This window comes from Oncorhynchus keta, unplaced genomic scaffold (genome assembly GCF_023373465.1).
Source record: "Oncorhynchus keta strain PuntledgeMale-10-30-2019 unplaced genomic scaffold, Oket_V2 Un_contig_2103_pilon_pilon, whole genome shotgun sequence".
Taxonomy (NCBI): domain Eukaryota; kingdom Metazoa; phylum Chordata; class Actinopteri; order Salmoniformes; family Salmonidae; genus Oncorhynchus; species Oncorhynchus keta.
The window spans coordinates 253,739-267,500 of NW_026282282.1; the positions used below are offsets into that span (position 1 = coordinate 253,739).

At 47.9% G+C, this 13,762-nt stretch overlaps 1 protein-coding gene and 3 long non-coding RNA genes across 13 annotated transcripts; 2 read left to right on the forward strand and 2 right to left on the reverse strand.

The window, feature by feature from the left end:
* The first annotated feature begins 1,269 nt into the window (after positions 1–1,269).
* On the forward strand, positions 1,270–2,897 carry LOC127920876 (uncharacterized). 5 transcript variants are annotated; one of them, XR_008107728.1, is made up of 5 exons: positions 1,270–2,198; positions 2,365–2,416; positions 2,467–2,492; positions 2,570–2,621; positions 2,677–2,897. It is a non-coding gene; the product is annotated as an uncharacterized LOC127920876 (long non-coding RNA). The 5 variants fall into 5 exon arrangements; XR_008107726.1 differs by lacking the exon at positions 2,467–2,492 and having other exon boundaries at positions 1,270–1,986; positions 2,104–2,198; XR_008107729.1 differs by lacking the exon at positions 2,570–2,621.
* Positions 2,898–2,928: 31 nt separating this feature from the next.
* Positions 2,929–9,323, reverse strand: LOC127920874 (lipoyl synthase, mitochondrial-like). Its single transcript, XM_052504902.1, has 6 exons — positions 9,319–9,323; positions 9,136–9,249; positions 5,926–6,071; positions 5,465–5,535; positions 5,157–5,268; positions 2,929–2,995 (listed from the first exon to the last, which is right to left on the reverse strand). Exons 1-6 carry the CDS (start codon positions 9,321–9,323, stop codon positions 2,943–2,945), a joined length of 501 nt encoding a protein of 166 aa, XP_052360862.1. The 3' UTR covers positions 2,929–2,942.
* Positions 9,324–9,352: 29 nt separating this feature from the next.
* On the reverse strand, positions 9,353–12,681 carry LOC127920877 (uncharacterized). Of its 6 annotated transcripts, XR_008107734.1 has the most exons (7): positions 12,583–12,681; positions 11,535–11,717; positions 11,312–11,372; positions 10,308–10,368; positions 9,888–10,009; positions 9,774–9,834; positions 9,478–9,532 (listed from the first exon to the last, which is right to left on the reverse strand). It is a non-coding gene; the product is annotated as an uncharacterized LOC127920877 (long non-coding RNA). The 6 variants fall into 6 exon arrangements; XR_008107730.1 differs by lacking the exons at positions 9,478–9,532; positions 9,774–9,834; positions 11,312–11,372 and adding an exon at positions 9,353–9,411; XR_008107732.1 differs by lacking the exons at positions 9,774–9,834; positions 11,312–11,372 and having other exon boundaries at positions 9,467–9,532.
* Positions 10,087–12,979, forward strand: LOC127920878 (uncharacterized). Its single transcript, XR_008107736.1, has 3 exons — positions 10,087–10,229; positions 12,562–12,683; positions 12,925–12,979. It is a non-coding gene; the product is annotated as an uncharacterized LOC127920878 (long non-coding RNA).
* Positions 12,980–13,762: the final 783 nt, after the last annotated feature.

A 13,762-nucleotide genomic window follows, 5' to 3' on the forward strand; every position in this document is an offset into this window, starting at 1 on the left:
GGGCCCTAGTTCCTTATTCCCTATCTAGTGCACTATGGGCCCTAGTTCCTTATTGCCTATCTAGTGCACTATGGGCCCTAGTTCCTTATTCCCTATCTAGTGCACTATGGGCCCTAGTTCCTTATTCCCTATCTAGTGCACTATGGGCCCTAGTTCCTTATCTAGTGCACTATGGGCCCTAGTTCCTTATTCCTTATCTAGTCTATGGGTGTTCCTTATTCCCTATCACTATGGGCCCTAGTTCCTTATTGCCTATCTAGTGCACTATGGGCCCTAGTTCCTTATTGCCTATCTAGTGCACTATGGGCCCTAGTTCCTGGGCCCTATTCCCTATCTAGTGCACTATGGGCCCTAGTTCCTTATTCCCTATCTAGTGCACTATGGGCCCTAGTTCCTTATTGCCTATCTAGTGCACTATGGGCCCTAGTTCCTTATTCCCTATAGTGCCTATCTAGTGCACTATGGGCCCTAGTTCCTTATTCCCTATCTAGTGCACTATGGGCCCTAGTTCCTTTTTCCCTATCTAGTGCACTATGGGCCCTAGTTCCTTATTGCCTATCTAGTGCACTATGGGCCCTAGTTCCTTATTCCCTATCTAGTGCACTATGGGCCCTAGTTCCTTATTCCCTATCTAGTGCACTATGGGCCCTAGTTCCTTATCTAGTGCACTATGGGCCCTAGTTCCTTATTCCCTATCTAGTGCACTATGGGCCCTAGTTCCTTATTCCCTATCTAGTGCCTATGGGCCCTAGTTCCTAATTGCCTATCTAGTGGGCCCTAGTTCCTTATTCCCTACCTAGTGCACTATGGGCCCTAGTTCCTTATTCCCTACCTAGTGCACTATGGGTCCTAGTTCCTTATTCCCTATCTAGTGCACTATGGGCCCTAGTTCCTTATTCCCTATCTAGTGCACTATGGGCCCTAGTTCCTTATTCCCTATCTAGTGCACTATGGGCCCTAGTTCCTTATTCCCTATCTAGTGCTCTATGGGCCCTAGTTCCTTATTCCCTATCTAGTGCACTATGGGCCCTAGTTCCTTATCTAGTGCACTATGGGCCCTAGTTCCTTATTCCCTATCTAGTGCACTATGGGCCCTAGTTCCTTATTCCCTATCTAGTGCACTATGGGCCCTAGTTCCTTATTCCCTATCTAGTGCACTACATAGGGAATAGGGTGCTTTGTGGTACGTATTCAGTCTGTCCATTAACCCACTAGATTCATATTGCTCCAATCACACACACACACACACACACACACACACACACACACACACTGGAATGATAAGCCATGATTTAATACTTTTAATGTACAACAGTCATTATAAAACACACCGATCACATAGCAACACTCCAAGTCACATAGCAACACACCGATCACATAGCAACACACCGATCACATAGCAACCCCTCAAGTCATTCTCTCTCATCCGAGTATCATGTCAATAATCGAATTATTGTGTTGGGGAGTTAAAACTGGGACCGTTCTCTGGCTTCGTCTCAAAAGGGCCCCCGATACCCTATATAGTGGACTACTGGCCCCCTATTCCCTATATAGTGGACTACTGGCCCCCTATTCCCTATATAGTGGACTACTGGCCCCCTATTCCCTATATAGTGGACTACTGGCCCCCTATTCCCTATATAGTGGACTACTGGCCCCCTATTCCCTATATAGTGGACTACTGGCCCCCTATTCCCTATATAGTGGACTACTGGCCCCCTATTCCCTTTATAGTGGACTACTGGCCCCCTATTCCCTATATAGTGGACTACTGGCCCCCTATTCCCTATATAGTGGACGACTGGCCCCCTATTCCCTATATAGTGGACTACTGGCCCCCTATATAGTGGACTACTAGTAGTGAATAGGATGGCATCTGGGACTGCCATTCCAACAACCCCCCCCAAACACCTTCCTTCTTTAAGTGGTGTATTGCCCAACCGTAAGTGGTCCCCCTCTACCCTCCTGATGCGTTGGTCAACTCAGGTTGACTGTGTGAATGTGTGTGTTGCTGACTGGTAGTGAATAGGGGGCCAGTAGTCCACTATATAGGGTATCGGGGACCGTTCTCTGGCTACCCTCCTGATGCGTTGGTCAACTCAGGTTGACTGTGTGAATGTGTGTGTTGCTGACTGGTAGGGATCATACATCTATAGCCTGTGGTGGAGTGGAGGGTCGACCCCCCTTTGTCTTCCCAGGTAATTGCCCCCCTTTATCTTCCCAGGTAATTACCCCCTTTGTCTTCCCAGATAATTACCCCCCTTTGTCTTCCCAGGTAATTACCCCCCTTTGTCTTCCCAGGTAATTACCCCCTGTCCCCCTTTATCTTCCCAGGTAATTACCCCCCCCCCTTTATCTTCCCAGGTAATTACCCCCCTTTGTCTTCCCAGGTAATTACCCCCCTTTATCTTCCCAGGTAATTACCCCCTTTATCTTCCCAGGTAATTACCCCCTTTGTCTTCCCAGGTAATTACCCCCCTTTATCTTCCCAGGTAATTACCCCCTTTATCTTCCCAGGTAATTCCCCCCCTTTATCTTCCCAGGTAATTACCCCCCTTCATCTTCCCAGGTAATTACCCCCCTTTATCTTCCCAGGTAATTACCCCCCTTTATCTTCCCAGGTATTATTACTTCCCCTAATCTTCCCAGGTAATCTTTACCCCTTTATCTTCCCAGGTAATTACCCCCCTTTATCTTCCCAGGTAATTACCCCCTTTATCTTCCCAGGTATTTACCCCCCCCACTACATCACTGGTTATAATGTACAGAGACATCAACATGAACAGAGTCCTGTAGTAGCTCATATTCTGGATCGGAGAACTTTCTATTGTAGATATTGTAGTATATTATATAGTGTATCTAGAGTAGCTTTATGGAGGGAGAGAGGCCTCTGAAAGGAGGAGACGTCAGGATTCAGGTAAAGGTGAGTCCAGGTGATCAGGTTATTCTGCCGCTGCCTTCCTCTTCTCTAACAGATTCTTCAGGAAGAACTCACCTGGGAGAGGAGAGGAGTGGAGTGGAGTGGAGTGGAGTGGAGTGGAGAGGAGAGGAGAGGAGAGGAGAATGAGTGGAAATGAGAGGAGAGGAGAGGAGAATGAGTGGAGAGGAGAGGAGAGGAGAGGAGAATGAGTGGAAATGAGAGGAGAGAGGAGAGGAGAGGAGAGGAGAGAGGAGAGGAGAATGAGAATGGAGAGGAGAGGAGAATGAGTGGAGAGGAGAGGAGAGGAGAATGAGTGGAGAGGAGAGGAGAGGAGAATGAGTGGAGAGGAGAATGAGTGGAGAGAGGAGAGGAGAGGAGAATGAGTGGAAATGAGAGGAGAGGGAGAGGAGAGGAGAGGAGAGGAGAGGAGAGGAGAATGAGTGGAGAGGAGAGGAGAATGAGTGGAGAGGAGAGGAGAATGAGTGGAGAGGAGAGGAGAATGAGAGGAGAGGAGAATGAGTGGAGAGGAGAATGAGGAGAGGAGAGAGAGAGGAGAGGAGAATGAGTGGAGAGGAGAGGAGAGGAGAGGAGAGGAGAATGAGTGGAGAGGAGAGGAGAGGAGAATGGAGTGGAGAGGAGAATGGAGTGGAGAGGAGAATGAGTGGAGAGGAGAGGAGAATGAGTGGAGAGGAGAGGAGAGGAGAATGAGTGGAGAGGAGTGGAGAGGAGAGGAGAGGAGAATGAGTGGAGGGAGTGGAGAGGAGTGGAGAGGAGAGGAGAGGAGAGAGGAGAGGAGAGGAGAGAGAGAGAGGAGAATGAGAGGAGTGGAGAATGAGAGGAGAGGAGAGGGGTGGAGAATGAGAGGAGAGGGGTGGAGAATGGAGTGGAGTGGAGAATGAGAGGGGTGGAGAATGAGAGGGGTGGAGAATGAGAGGGGTGGAGAATGGAGAGGAGTGCAGAATGGAGTGGAGAGGAGAATGAGAGGAGTGGAGAATGAGAAGAGGGGTGAAGAATGAGAGGAGTGGAGAGGAGAATGGAGTGGAGAATGAGAGGAGTGGAGAATGAGAGGAGAATGGAGAGAAGAGAGAGTGGAGAGGAGAATGAGAGGGGTGGAGAATGAGAGGGGTGGAGAATGAGAGGGGTGGAGAATGAGAGGGGTGGAGAATGAGAGGAGTGTGTGTGTCTGGGTCTCTGTGTGGGTCTCTGTGTGGGTCTCTGTGTGGGTCTCTGTGTGGGTCTCTGTGTGGGTCTCCGAGTCTCTGTGTGGGTCTCTGTGTGGGTCTCTGTGTGGGTCTCTGTGTGGGTCTCTGTGTGGGTCTCTGTGTGGGTCTCTGTGTGGGTCTCCGAGTCTCTGTGTGGGTCTCTGTGTGGGTCTCTGTGTGGGTCTCTGTGTGGGTCTCTGTGTGGGTCTCTGTGTGGGTCTCTGTGTGGGTCTCTGTGTGGGTCTCTGTGTGGGTCTCTGTGTGGGTCTCTGTGTGGGTCTCTGTGTGGGTCTCCGTGCGTCTTACCTGCTTTGTATGTGTGGGTCTCTGTGTGGGTCTCTGTGTGGGTCTCTGTGTGGGTCTCTGTGTGGGTCTCTGTGTGGGTCTCTGTGTGGGTCTCTGTGTGGGTCTCTGTGTGGGTCTCTGTGTGGGTCTCTGTGTGGGTCTGTGTGTGGGTCTCTGTGTGGGTCTCTGTGTGGGTCTCTGTGAGGGTCTCTGTGTGTCTGTGTGGGTCTCTGTGTGGGTCTCTGTGTGGGTCTCTGTGAGGGTCTCTGTGAGGGTCTCTGTGAGGGTCTCTGTGAGGGTCTCTGTGTGGGTCTCTGTGAGGGTCTCTGAGGGTCTCTGTGAGGGTCTCTGTGAGGGTCTCTGTGTGGGTCTCTGTGTGGGTCTCTGTGTGGGTCTCCGTGCGTCTCACCTGCTTTGTATGTGTGGGTCTCTGTGTGGGTCTCTGTGTGGGTCTCTGTGTGGGTCTCTGTGTGGGTCTCTGTGTCTCTGTGGGTCTCTGTGAGGGTCTCTGTGAGGGTCTCTGTGAGGGTCTCTGTGAGGGTCTCTGTGAGGGTCTCTGTGAGGGTCTCTGTGAGGGTCTCTGTGTGGGTCTCCGTGCGTCTCACCTGCTTTGTATGTGTGGGTCTCTGTGTGGGTCTCTGTGTGGGTCTCTGTGTGGGTCTCTGTGTGGGTCTCTGTGTGGGTCTCTGTGTGGGTCTCTGTGTGGGTCTCTGTGTGGGTCTCTGTGTGGGTCTCTGTGAGGGTCTCACCTGCTTTGTATGAGGAGCGCACTAAGGGTCCGCTGGCTGTGTAGACGAATCCCATCTCCTTCCCCACCTCCTCCCAGTGGACAAACCTCTCAGGAGTTACATACTCCTCCACCTGCACACACACACACACACACACACACACACACACACACACACACCACACACACACACACACACACACCACACACACACACACACACACACACACACACACACACACACATTCTGAACTGAAATCCTGCTGCCTGGGTGGTTGGCTGTGTGTGTGTGTGTGTGTGTGTGGTGTGTGTGTGTTGTGTGTGTTGTACCTTGAGGTGGCGTTTAGTGGGCTGCATGTACTGTCCCAGTGTTAGACAATCCACTCCTGCCTCTCTCAGCTCTGTCAACAACAACAACAACAACAACACCGTTACTGGTTACAAATATATCATATCTGTTCGTCTCTCCCAGACGTGTGTGTGTGTGTGTGTGTGTGTGTGTGTGTGTGTGTGTGTGTACCGGTCAGTGTGTTATAAATCTGCCGGTCCGTCTCTCCCAGACGTGTGTGTGTGTGTGTGTGTGTGTGTGTGTGTGTGTGTGTGTGTGTGTGTGTGTGTGTGTGTGTGTGTGTGTGTGTGTGTACGGTCAGTGTGTTATAAATCTGTCGGTCCGTCTCAGATGTGTGTGTGTGTGTAGGTGTGTGTGTGTGTGTGTACCGGTCAGTGTGTTATAAATCTGCCGGTCCGTCTCAGACGTGTGTGTGTGTGTAGGTGTGTGTGTGTGTGTGTACCAGTCAGTGTGTTATAAATCTGCCGGTCCGTCTCTCCGAGACCCAACATGATGGAGGTCTTGGTGAGAATGTCTGGTTTGACGGCCTTGGCGTGACGCAGGACATTCAGGGATTGGTCGATGTTCGCCCGCGGATCACGGACGTGTCTGTGGGTTCAAAAGGTCATAAAAGAAAATATAAATTATTTATTTTCCGTCAGTAAGTTACGGACAGTATATTCAGACTCGACAGTTCCTCTGGTGCTGATTTGTAGAAAATATAAATGATTTCTTTTCCGTCAGTAAGTTACGGACAATATATTCAGACTCGACAGTCCCTCTGGTGCCGATCTGTAGAAAATATAAATGATTTATTTTCCGTCAGTAAGTTACGGACAATATATTCAGACTCGACGGTTCCTCTGGTGCTGATTTGTAGAAAATATAAATGATTTCTTTTCCGTCAGTAAGTTACGGACAATATATTCAGACTCGACGGTTCCTCTGGTGCTGATTTGTAGAAAATATAAATGATTTCTTTTCCGTCAGTAAGTTACGGACAATATATTCAGACTCGACGGTTCCTCTGGTGCCGATTTGTAGAAAATATAAATGATTTCTTTTCCGTCAGTAAGTTACAGACAATATATTCAGACTCGACGGTCCCTCTGGTGCCGATCTGTAGAAAATATAAATGATTTCTTTTCCGTCAGTAAGTTACGGACAATATATTCAGACTCGACGGTTCCTCTGGTGCCGATCTGTAGAAAATATAAATGATTTCTTTTCCGTCAGTAAGTTACGGACAATATATTCAGACTCGACGGTCCCTCTGGTGCCGATCTGTAGAAAATATAAATGATTTCTTTTCCGTCAGTAAGTTACGGACAATATATTCAGACTCGACGGTCCCTCTGGTGCCGATCTGTAGAAAATATAAATGATTTATTTTCCGTCAGTAAGTTACGGACAATATATTCAGACTCGACGGTCCCTCTGGTGCTGATCTGTATTCAGGGGAACTAAAAATTTATTTTCCCCAAATGGTGCCCTATTCCTATGAAGTGCACCCTATTCCCTATGAAGTGCACTTCATTTGACAAATATTCCCTAAATGCACTTCATTTGACATGCACCCTATTCCCTATGAAGTGCACTTCATTTGACATGCACCCTATTCCCTATGACAACTTCATTTGACATGCACCCTATTCCCTATTAAGTGCACTTCATTTGACATGCACCCTATTCCCTATGAAGTGCACTTCATTTGACATGCACCCTATTCCCTATGAAGTGCACTTCATTTGACATGCACCCTATTCCCTATGAAGTGCACTTCATTTGACATGCACCCTATTCCTATGAAGTGCACTTCATTTGACATGCACCCTATTCCCTATGAAGTGCACTCTATTCCCTATGAAGTGCACTTCATTTGACATGCACCCTATTCCCTATGAAGTGCACCCTATTCCCTATGAAGTGCACTTCATTTGAACTGCACCCTATTCCTATGAAGTGCACTTAATTTAAACTGCCCTATTCCATGCACCCTATTCCCTATGAAGTGCACTTCATTTGACACCCTATTCCCTATGAAGTGCACCCTATTCCCTATGAAGTGCACCCTATTCCTATGAAGTGCACCCTATTCCCTATGAAGTGCACCTATTCCCTATGAAGTGCACCCTATTCCTATGAAGTGCACTTCATTTGACATGCACCCTATTCCCTATGAAGTGCACTTCATTTGAACTGCACCCTATTCCCTATGAAGTGCACTTAATTTAAACTGCACCCTATTCCCTATGAAGTGCACCCTATTCCCTATGAAGTGCACTTCATTTGAACTGCACCCTATTCCCTATGAAGTGCACCCTATTCCCTATGAAGTGCACCCTATTCCCTATGAAGTGCACCCTATTCCCTATGAAGTGCACCCTATTCCTATGAAGTGCACCCTATTCCCTATGAAGTGCACCCTATTCCCTATGAAGTGCACTTCATTTGACATGCACCCTATTCCCTATGAAGTGCGCCCTATTCCCTATGAAGTGCACTTAATTTAAACTGCACCCTATTCCCTATGAAGTGCACCCTATTCCCTATGAAGTGCGCCCTATTCCCTATGATGTGCACCCTATTCCCTATGAAGTGCACCCTATTCCCTATGAAGTGCACCCTATTCCCTATAAGTGCACCCTATTCCCTATGAAGTGCACCCTATTCCCTATGAAGTGCACCCTATTCCCTATGAAGTGCACTTCATTTGACATGCACCCTATTCCCTATGAAGTGCACTTCATTTGACATGCACCCTATTCCCTATGAAGTGCACCCTATTCCCTATGAAGTGCACCCTATTCCCTATGAAGTGCACCCTATTCCCTATGAAGTGCACCCTATTCCCTATGAAGTGCACCCTATTCCCTATGAAGTGCACCCTATTCCCTATGAAGTGCACCCTATTCCCTATGAAGTGCACCCTATTCCCTATGAAGTGCACTTCATTTGAATGCGCCCTATTCCCTATGAAGTGCACCCTATTCCCTATGAAGTGCACTAAGTTGGACCAGAGTCCATTATATGAAGGTTATTGTCTAGGATAGACGTGGTCCAACAGTCAAGTTTCTATTTAAAAAATGGGGGCGTTTTGATGCCACCTGCTGGTCAAGTCGGTATTACAACCTCTTAACAAAGACAGTCCATCGTCTCCTTCCCACTGCACCGTGGGGGGGCAAATACGGTTCACTGGAAAAATTAGCCTGGAATCCAGAACCTGTTGTGTTAACATTCCACTCCTTGTACTCGGTGTCATGACGAGCACTGGAATGATGGGAGAAACAGACTGGAACCCAGGCTACATTTCAGGTCAGGTCAGGTCAGGGAAGAGCCCCTAGACGAGAGACCAGACGAGAAGTGCGAGACCAGACGGACAGACAGGTAGTTATTCCCAGACAGACAGACAGACAGGCAGACAGACAGGTAGAGGTATATTGACCAGGGTCCTAACAGTGTAGCCCTACGACCCCCTGTTCCCTATGGGCCCAAGTCAAACGTAGCCCTATTCCCTACGTGAAGTGCCAGTCCCTCGTCCCTGTATAGGGAAGTGCACCCTATTCCCTATGAAGTGCAGGCCCCGAGTCAAACGGAGTCCCTGTATAGGGAATAAGTGCACCCTATTCCCCCTATGAAGTGCCCAAGTATTCCCTATAGGGAATAGGGTCACCTATTCCGTACCTCTATGGGCGTAAAGTCCAGCCCTGATTGGGCGATCTTCTCCACTGCTGCCAGGTCTCCTCGGAAATCAGGGGTCAGACATTCCACCGTGACCTGAGAGTTCCTGGATGAGACAACAACATTTAGTCAGAGGGTCAGACATTCCACCGTGACCCTTCCTGGAGGAGACAACAACATTTAGTCAGAGGGGTCAGACACACCGTGATGAGACTTCCTGGAAGAGACAACAACATTTAGTCAGAGGGGTCAGACATTCCACCGTGACCTGAGACTTCCTGGAGGAGACAACAACATTTAGTCAGAGGGGTCAGACATTCCACGTGACCTGAGACTTCCTGGAGGAGACAACAACATTTAGTCAGAGGGGTCAGACATTCCACCGTGACCTGAGACTTCCTGGATGAGACAACAACATTTAGTCAGAGGGTCAGACATTCCACCGTGACCTGAGACTTCCTGGAGGAGACAACAACATTTAGTCAGAGGGGTCAGACATTCCACGTGACCTGAGACTTCCTGGAGGAGACAACAACATTTAGTCAGAGGGGTCAGACATTCCACCGTGACCTGAGACTTCCTGGAAGAGACAACAACATTTAGTCAGAGGGTCAGACATTCCACCGTGACCTGAGACTTCCTGGATGAGACAACAACATTTAGTCAGAGGGGTCAGACATTCCACCGTGACCTGAGACTTCCTGGATGAGACAACAACATTTAGTTCAGACATTCCACCGTGACCTGAGACTTCCTGGAGGAGACAACAACATTTAGTCAGAGGGGTCAGACATTCCACCGTGACCTGAGACTTCCTGGAGGAGACAACAACATTTAGTCAGAGGGGTCAGACATTCCACCGTGACCTGAGACTTCCTGGAGGAGACAACATTTAGTCAGAGGGGTCAGACATTCCACCGTGACCTGAGACTTCCTGGAAGAGACAACAACATTTAGTCAGAGGGGTCAGACATTCCACCGTGACCTGAGACTTCCTGGAGGAGACAACAACATTTAGTCAGAGGGGTCAGACATTCCACCGTGACCTGAGACTTCCTGGAGGAGACAACAACATTTAGTCAGAGGGTCAGACATTCCACCATGACCTGAGACTTCCTGGAGGAGACAACCATTTAGTCAGAGGGTCAGACATTCCACCGTGACCTGAGACTTCCTGGAGGAGACAACAACATTTAGTCAGAGGGGTCAGACATTCCACCGTGACCTGAGACTTCCTGGATGAGACAACAATGGAGATGGACCTGAGACAACAATTCAGACATTCCACCGTGACCTGAGACTTCCTGGAGGGACAAGTCAGAGGGTCAGACATTCCACCGTGACCTGAACTTCCTGGATAGACAACAACATTTAGTCAGAGGGGTCAGACATTCCCACCGTGACCTGAGACTTCCTGGATGAGACAACAACATTTAGTCAGCAAGGTCAGACATTCCACCATGACCTGAGACTTCCTGGAGGAGACAACAACATTTAGTCAGAGGGTCAGACATTCCACCGTGACCTGAGACTTCCTGGATGAGACAACAACATTTATCAGAGGGGTCAGACATTCCACCGTGACCTGAGACTTCCAGGAGACAACAACATTTAAGTAGACATTCCACCGTGACCTGAGAGTTCCTGGAGGAGACAACAACATTTAGTCAGAGGGTCAGACATTCCACCATGAGAGACTTCCTGGAGGAGACAACAACATTTAGTCAGAGGGGTCAGACATTCCACCGTGACCTGAGACTTCCTGGAGGAGACAACAACATTTAGTCAGAGGGTCAGACATTCCACCGTGACCTGAGACTTCCTGGATGAGACAACAACATTTAGTCAGAGGGGTCAGACATTCCACCGTGACCTGAGACTTCCTGGAGGAGACAACAACATTTAGTCAGAGGGGGTCAGACATTCCACCGTGATCAGGACTTCCTGGAGGAGACAACAACATTTAGTCAGAGGGGTCAGACATTCCACCGTGACCTGAGACTTCCTGGAGGAGACAACAACATTTAGTCAGAGGGTCAGACATTCCACCGTGACCTGAGACTTCCTGGAGGAGACAACAACATTTAGTCAGAGGGGTCAGACATTCCACCGTGACCTGAGACTTCCTCAACAACATTTAGTCAGAGGGTCAGACATTCCACCGTGACCTGAGACTTCCTGGATGAGACAACAACATTTAGTCAGAGGGGTCAGACATTCCACCGTGACCTGAGACTTCCTGGAGGAGACAACAACATTTAGTCAGAGGGGTCAGACATTAACCGTGATCTGAGACTTCCTCCACATTTAGTCAGAGGGTCAGACCGTGACCTGAGACTTCCTGGAGGAGACAACAACATTTAGTCAGAGGGTCAGACATTCCACCGTGACCTGAGACTTCCTGGATGAGACAACAACATTTAGTCAGAGGGGTCAGACATTCCACCGTGACCTGAGACTTCCTGGAGGAGACAACAACATTTAGTCAGAGGGGTCAGACATTCCACCGTGACCTGAGACTTCCTGGAGGAGACAACAACATTTAGTCAGAGGGGTCAGACATTCCACCGTGACCTGAGACTTCCTGGAGGAGACAACAACATTTAGACATTCCAGAGGGGTCAGACATTCCACCGTGACCTGAGACTTCCTGGAGAGACAACAACATTTAGTCAGAGGGTCAGACATTCCACCGTGACCTGAGACTTCCTGGAGGAGACAACAACATTTAGTCAGGGGTCAGACATTCCACCGTGACCTGAGACTTCCTGGATGAGACTTCCATTGGACCTGAGACAACAACATTTAGTCAGAGGGGTCAGACATTCCACCGTGACCTGAGACTTCCTGGAGGAGACAACATTTAGTCAGAGGGGTCAGACATTCCACCGTGACCTGAGACTTCCTGGATGAGACAACAACATTTAGTCAGAGGGGTCAGACATTCCACTGTGACCTGAGACTTCCTGGATGAGACAACAACATTTAGTCAGAGGGTCAGACATTCCACCATGACCTGAGACTTCCTGGAGGAGACAACAACATTTAGTCAGAGGGTCAGACATTCCACCGTGACCTGAGACTTCCTGGATGAGACAACAACATTTAGTCAGAGGGGTCAGACATTCCACTGTGACCTGAGACTTCCTGGAGGAGACAACAACATTTAGTCAGAGGGGTCAGACATTCCACCGTGACCTGAGAGTTCCTGGAGGAGACAACAACATTTAGTCAGAGGGTCAGACATTCCACCGTGACCTGAGACTTCCTGGAGGAGACAACAACATTTAGTCAGAGGGTCAGACATTCCACCGTGACCTGAGACTTCCTGGAGGAGACAACAACATTTAGTCAGAGGGGTCAGACATTCCACCGTGACCTGAGACTTCCTGGATGAGACAACAACATTTAGTCAGAGGGTCAGACATTCCACCGTGACCTGAGACTTCCTGGAGGAGACAACAACATTTAGTCAGAGGGGTCAGACATTCCACCGTGACCTGAGACTTCCTGGAGGAGACAACAACATTTAGTCAGAGGGTCAGACATTCCACCGTGACCTGAGACTTCCTGGATGAGACAACAACATTTAGTCAGAGGGGTCAGACATTCCACCATGATCTGAGACTTCCTGGAAGGAGACAACAACATTTAGTCAGAGGGGTCAGACATTCCACCGTGACCTGAGACTTCCTGGAGAGACAACAACATTTAGTCAGAGGGTCAGACATTCCACCGTGACCTGAGACTTCCTGGATGAGACAACAACATTTAGTCAGAGGGTCAGACATTCCACCGTGACCTGAGACTTCCTGGAGGAGACAACAACATTTAGTCAGAAGACAAAGTGGTTGAATAAGTCAGTCATATACAGACGGATGGATGAATTAATGGCTGAAAGGATGAATGATGGATGAATTAATGGCTGAAAGGATGAATAATGGATGATGAATTAATGGCTGAAAGGATGAATGGATGATGGATGATGAATTAATTAATGGCTGAAAGGATGAATGATGGATGATGAATTAATTAATGGCTGAAAGGATGATGGATGGATGGACAAATTAATTAATGGCTGAAAGGATGAATGGATGGATGATAATTAATGGCTGAAAGGATGATGATGGATGGATGACAAATTAATTAATGGCTGAAAGGATGAATAATGGATGATTAATTAATGGCTGAAAGGATGATGGATGGATGACAAATTAATTAATGGCTGAAAGGATGGATGATGGATGATTAATTAAAATGGCTGAAAGGATGAATGATGGATGATTAATTAATGGCTGAAAGGATGAATGATGGATGATGAATTAATTAATGGCTGAAAGGATGATGGATGATGAATTAATAAATGGCTAAAGGATGATGATGGATGATGGATGACAAATTAATAATGGCTGAAAGGATTAATAATGGATTAATTAATAAATGGCTGAAAGGATGAATGATGGATGATTAATTAATGAATGAAAGGATGAATGGATGGATGGATTAATAAATGGCTGAAAGGATGGATGAATGATGGATGAATTAATTAATTAATGGATGAATGATGGATGAATTAATTAATGGCTGAAAGGATGAATGATGGATGATTAATTAATTAA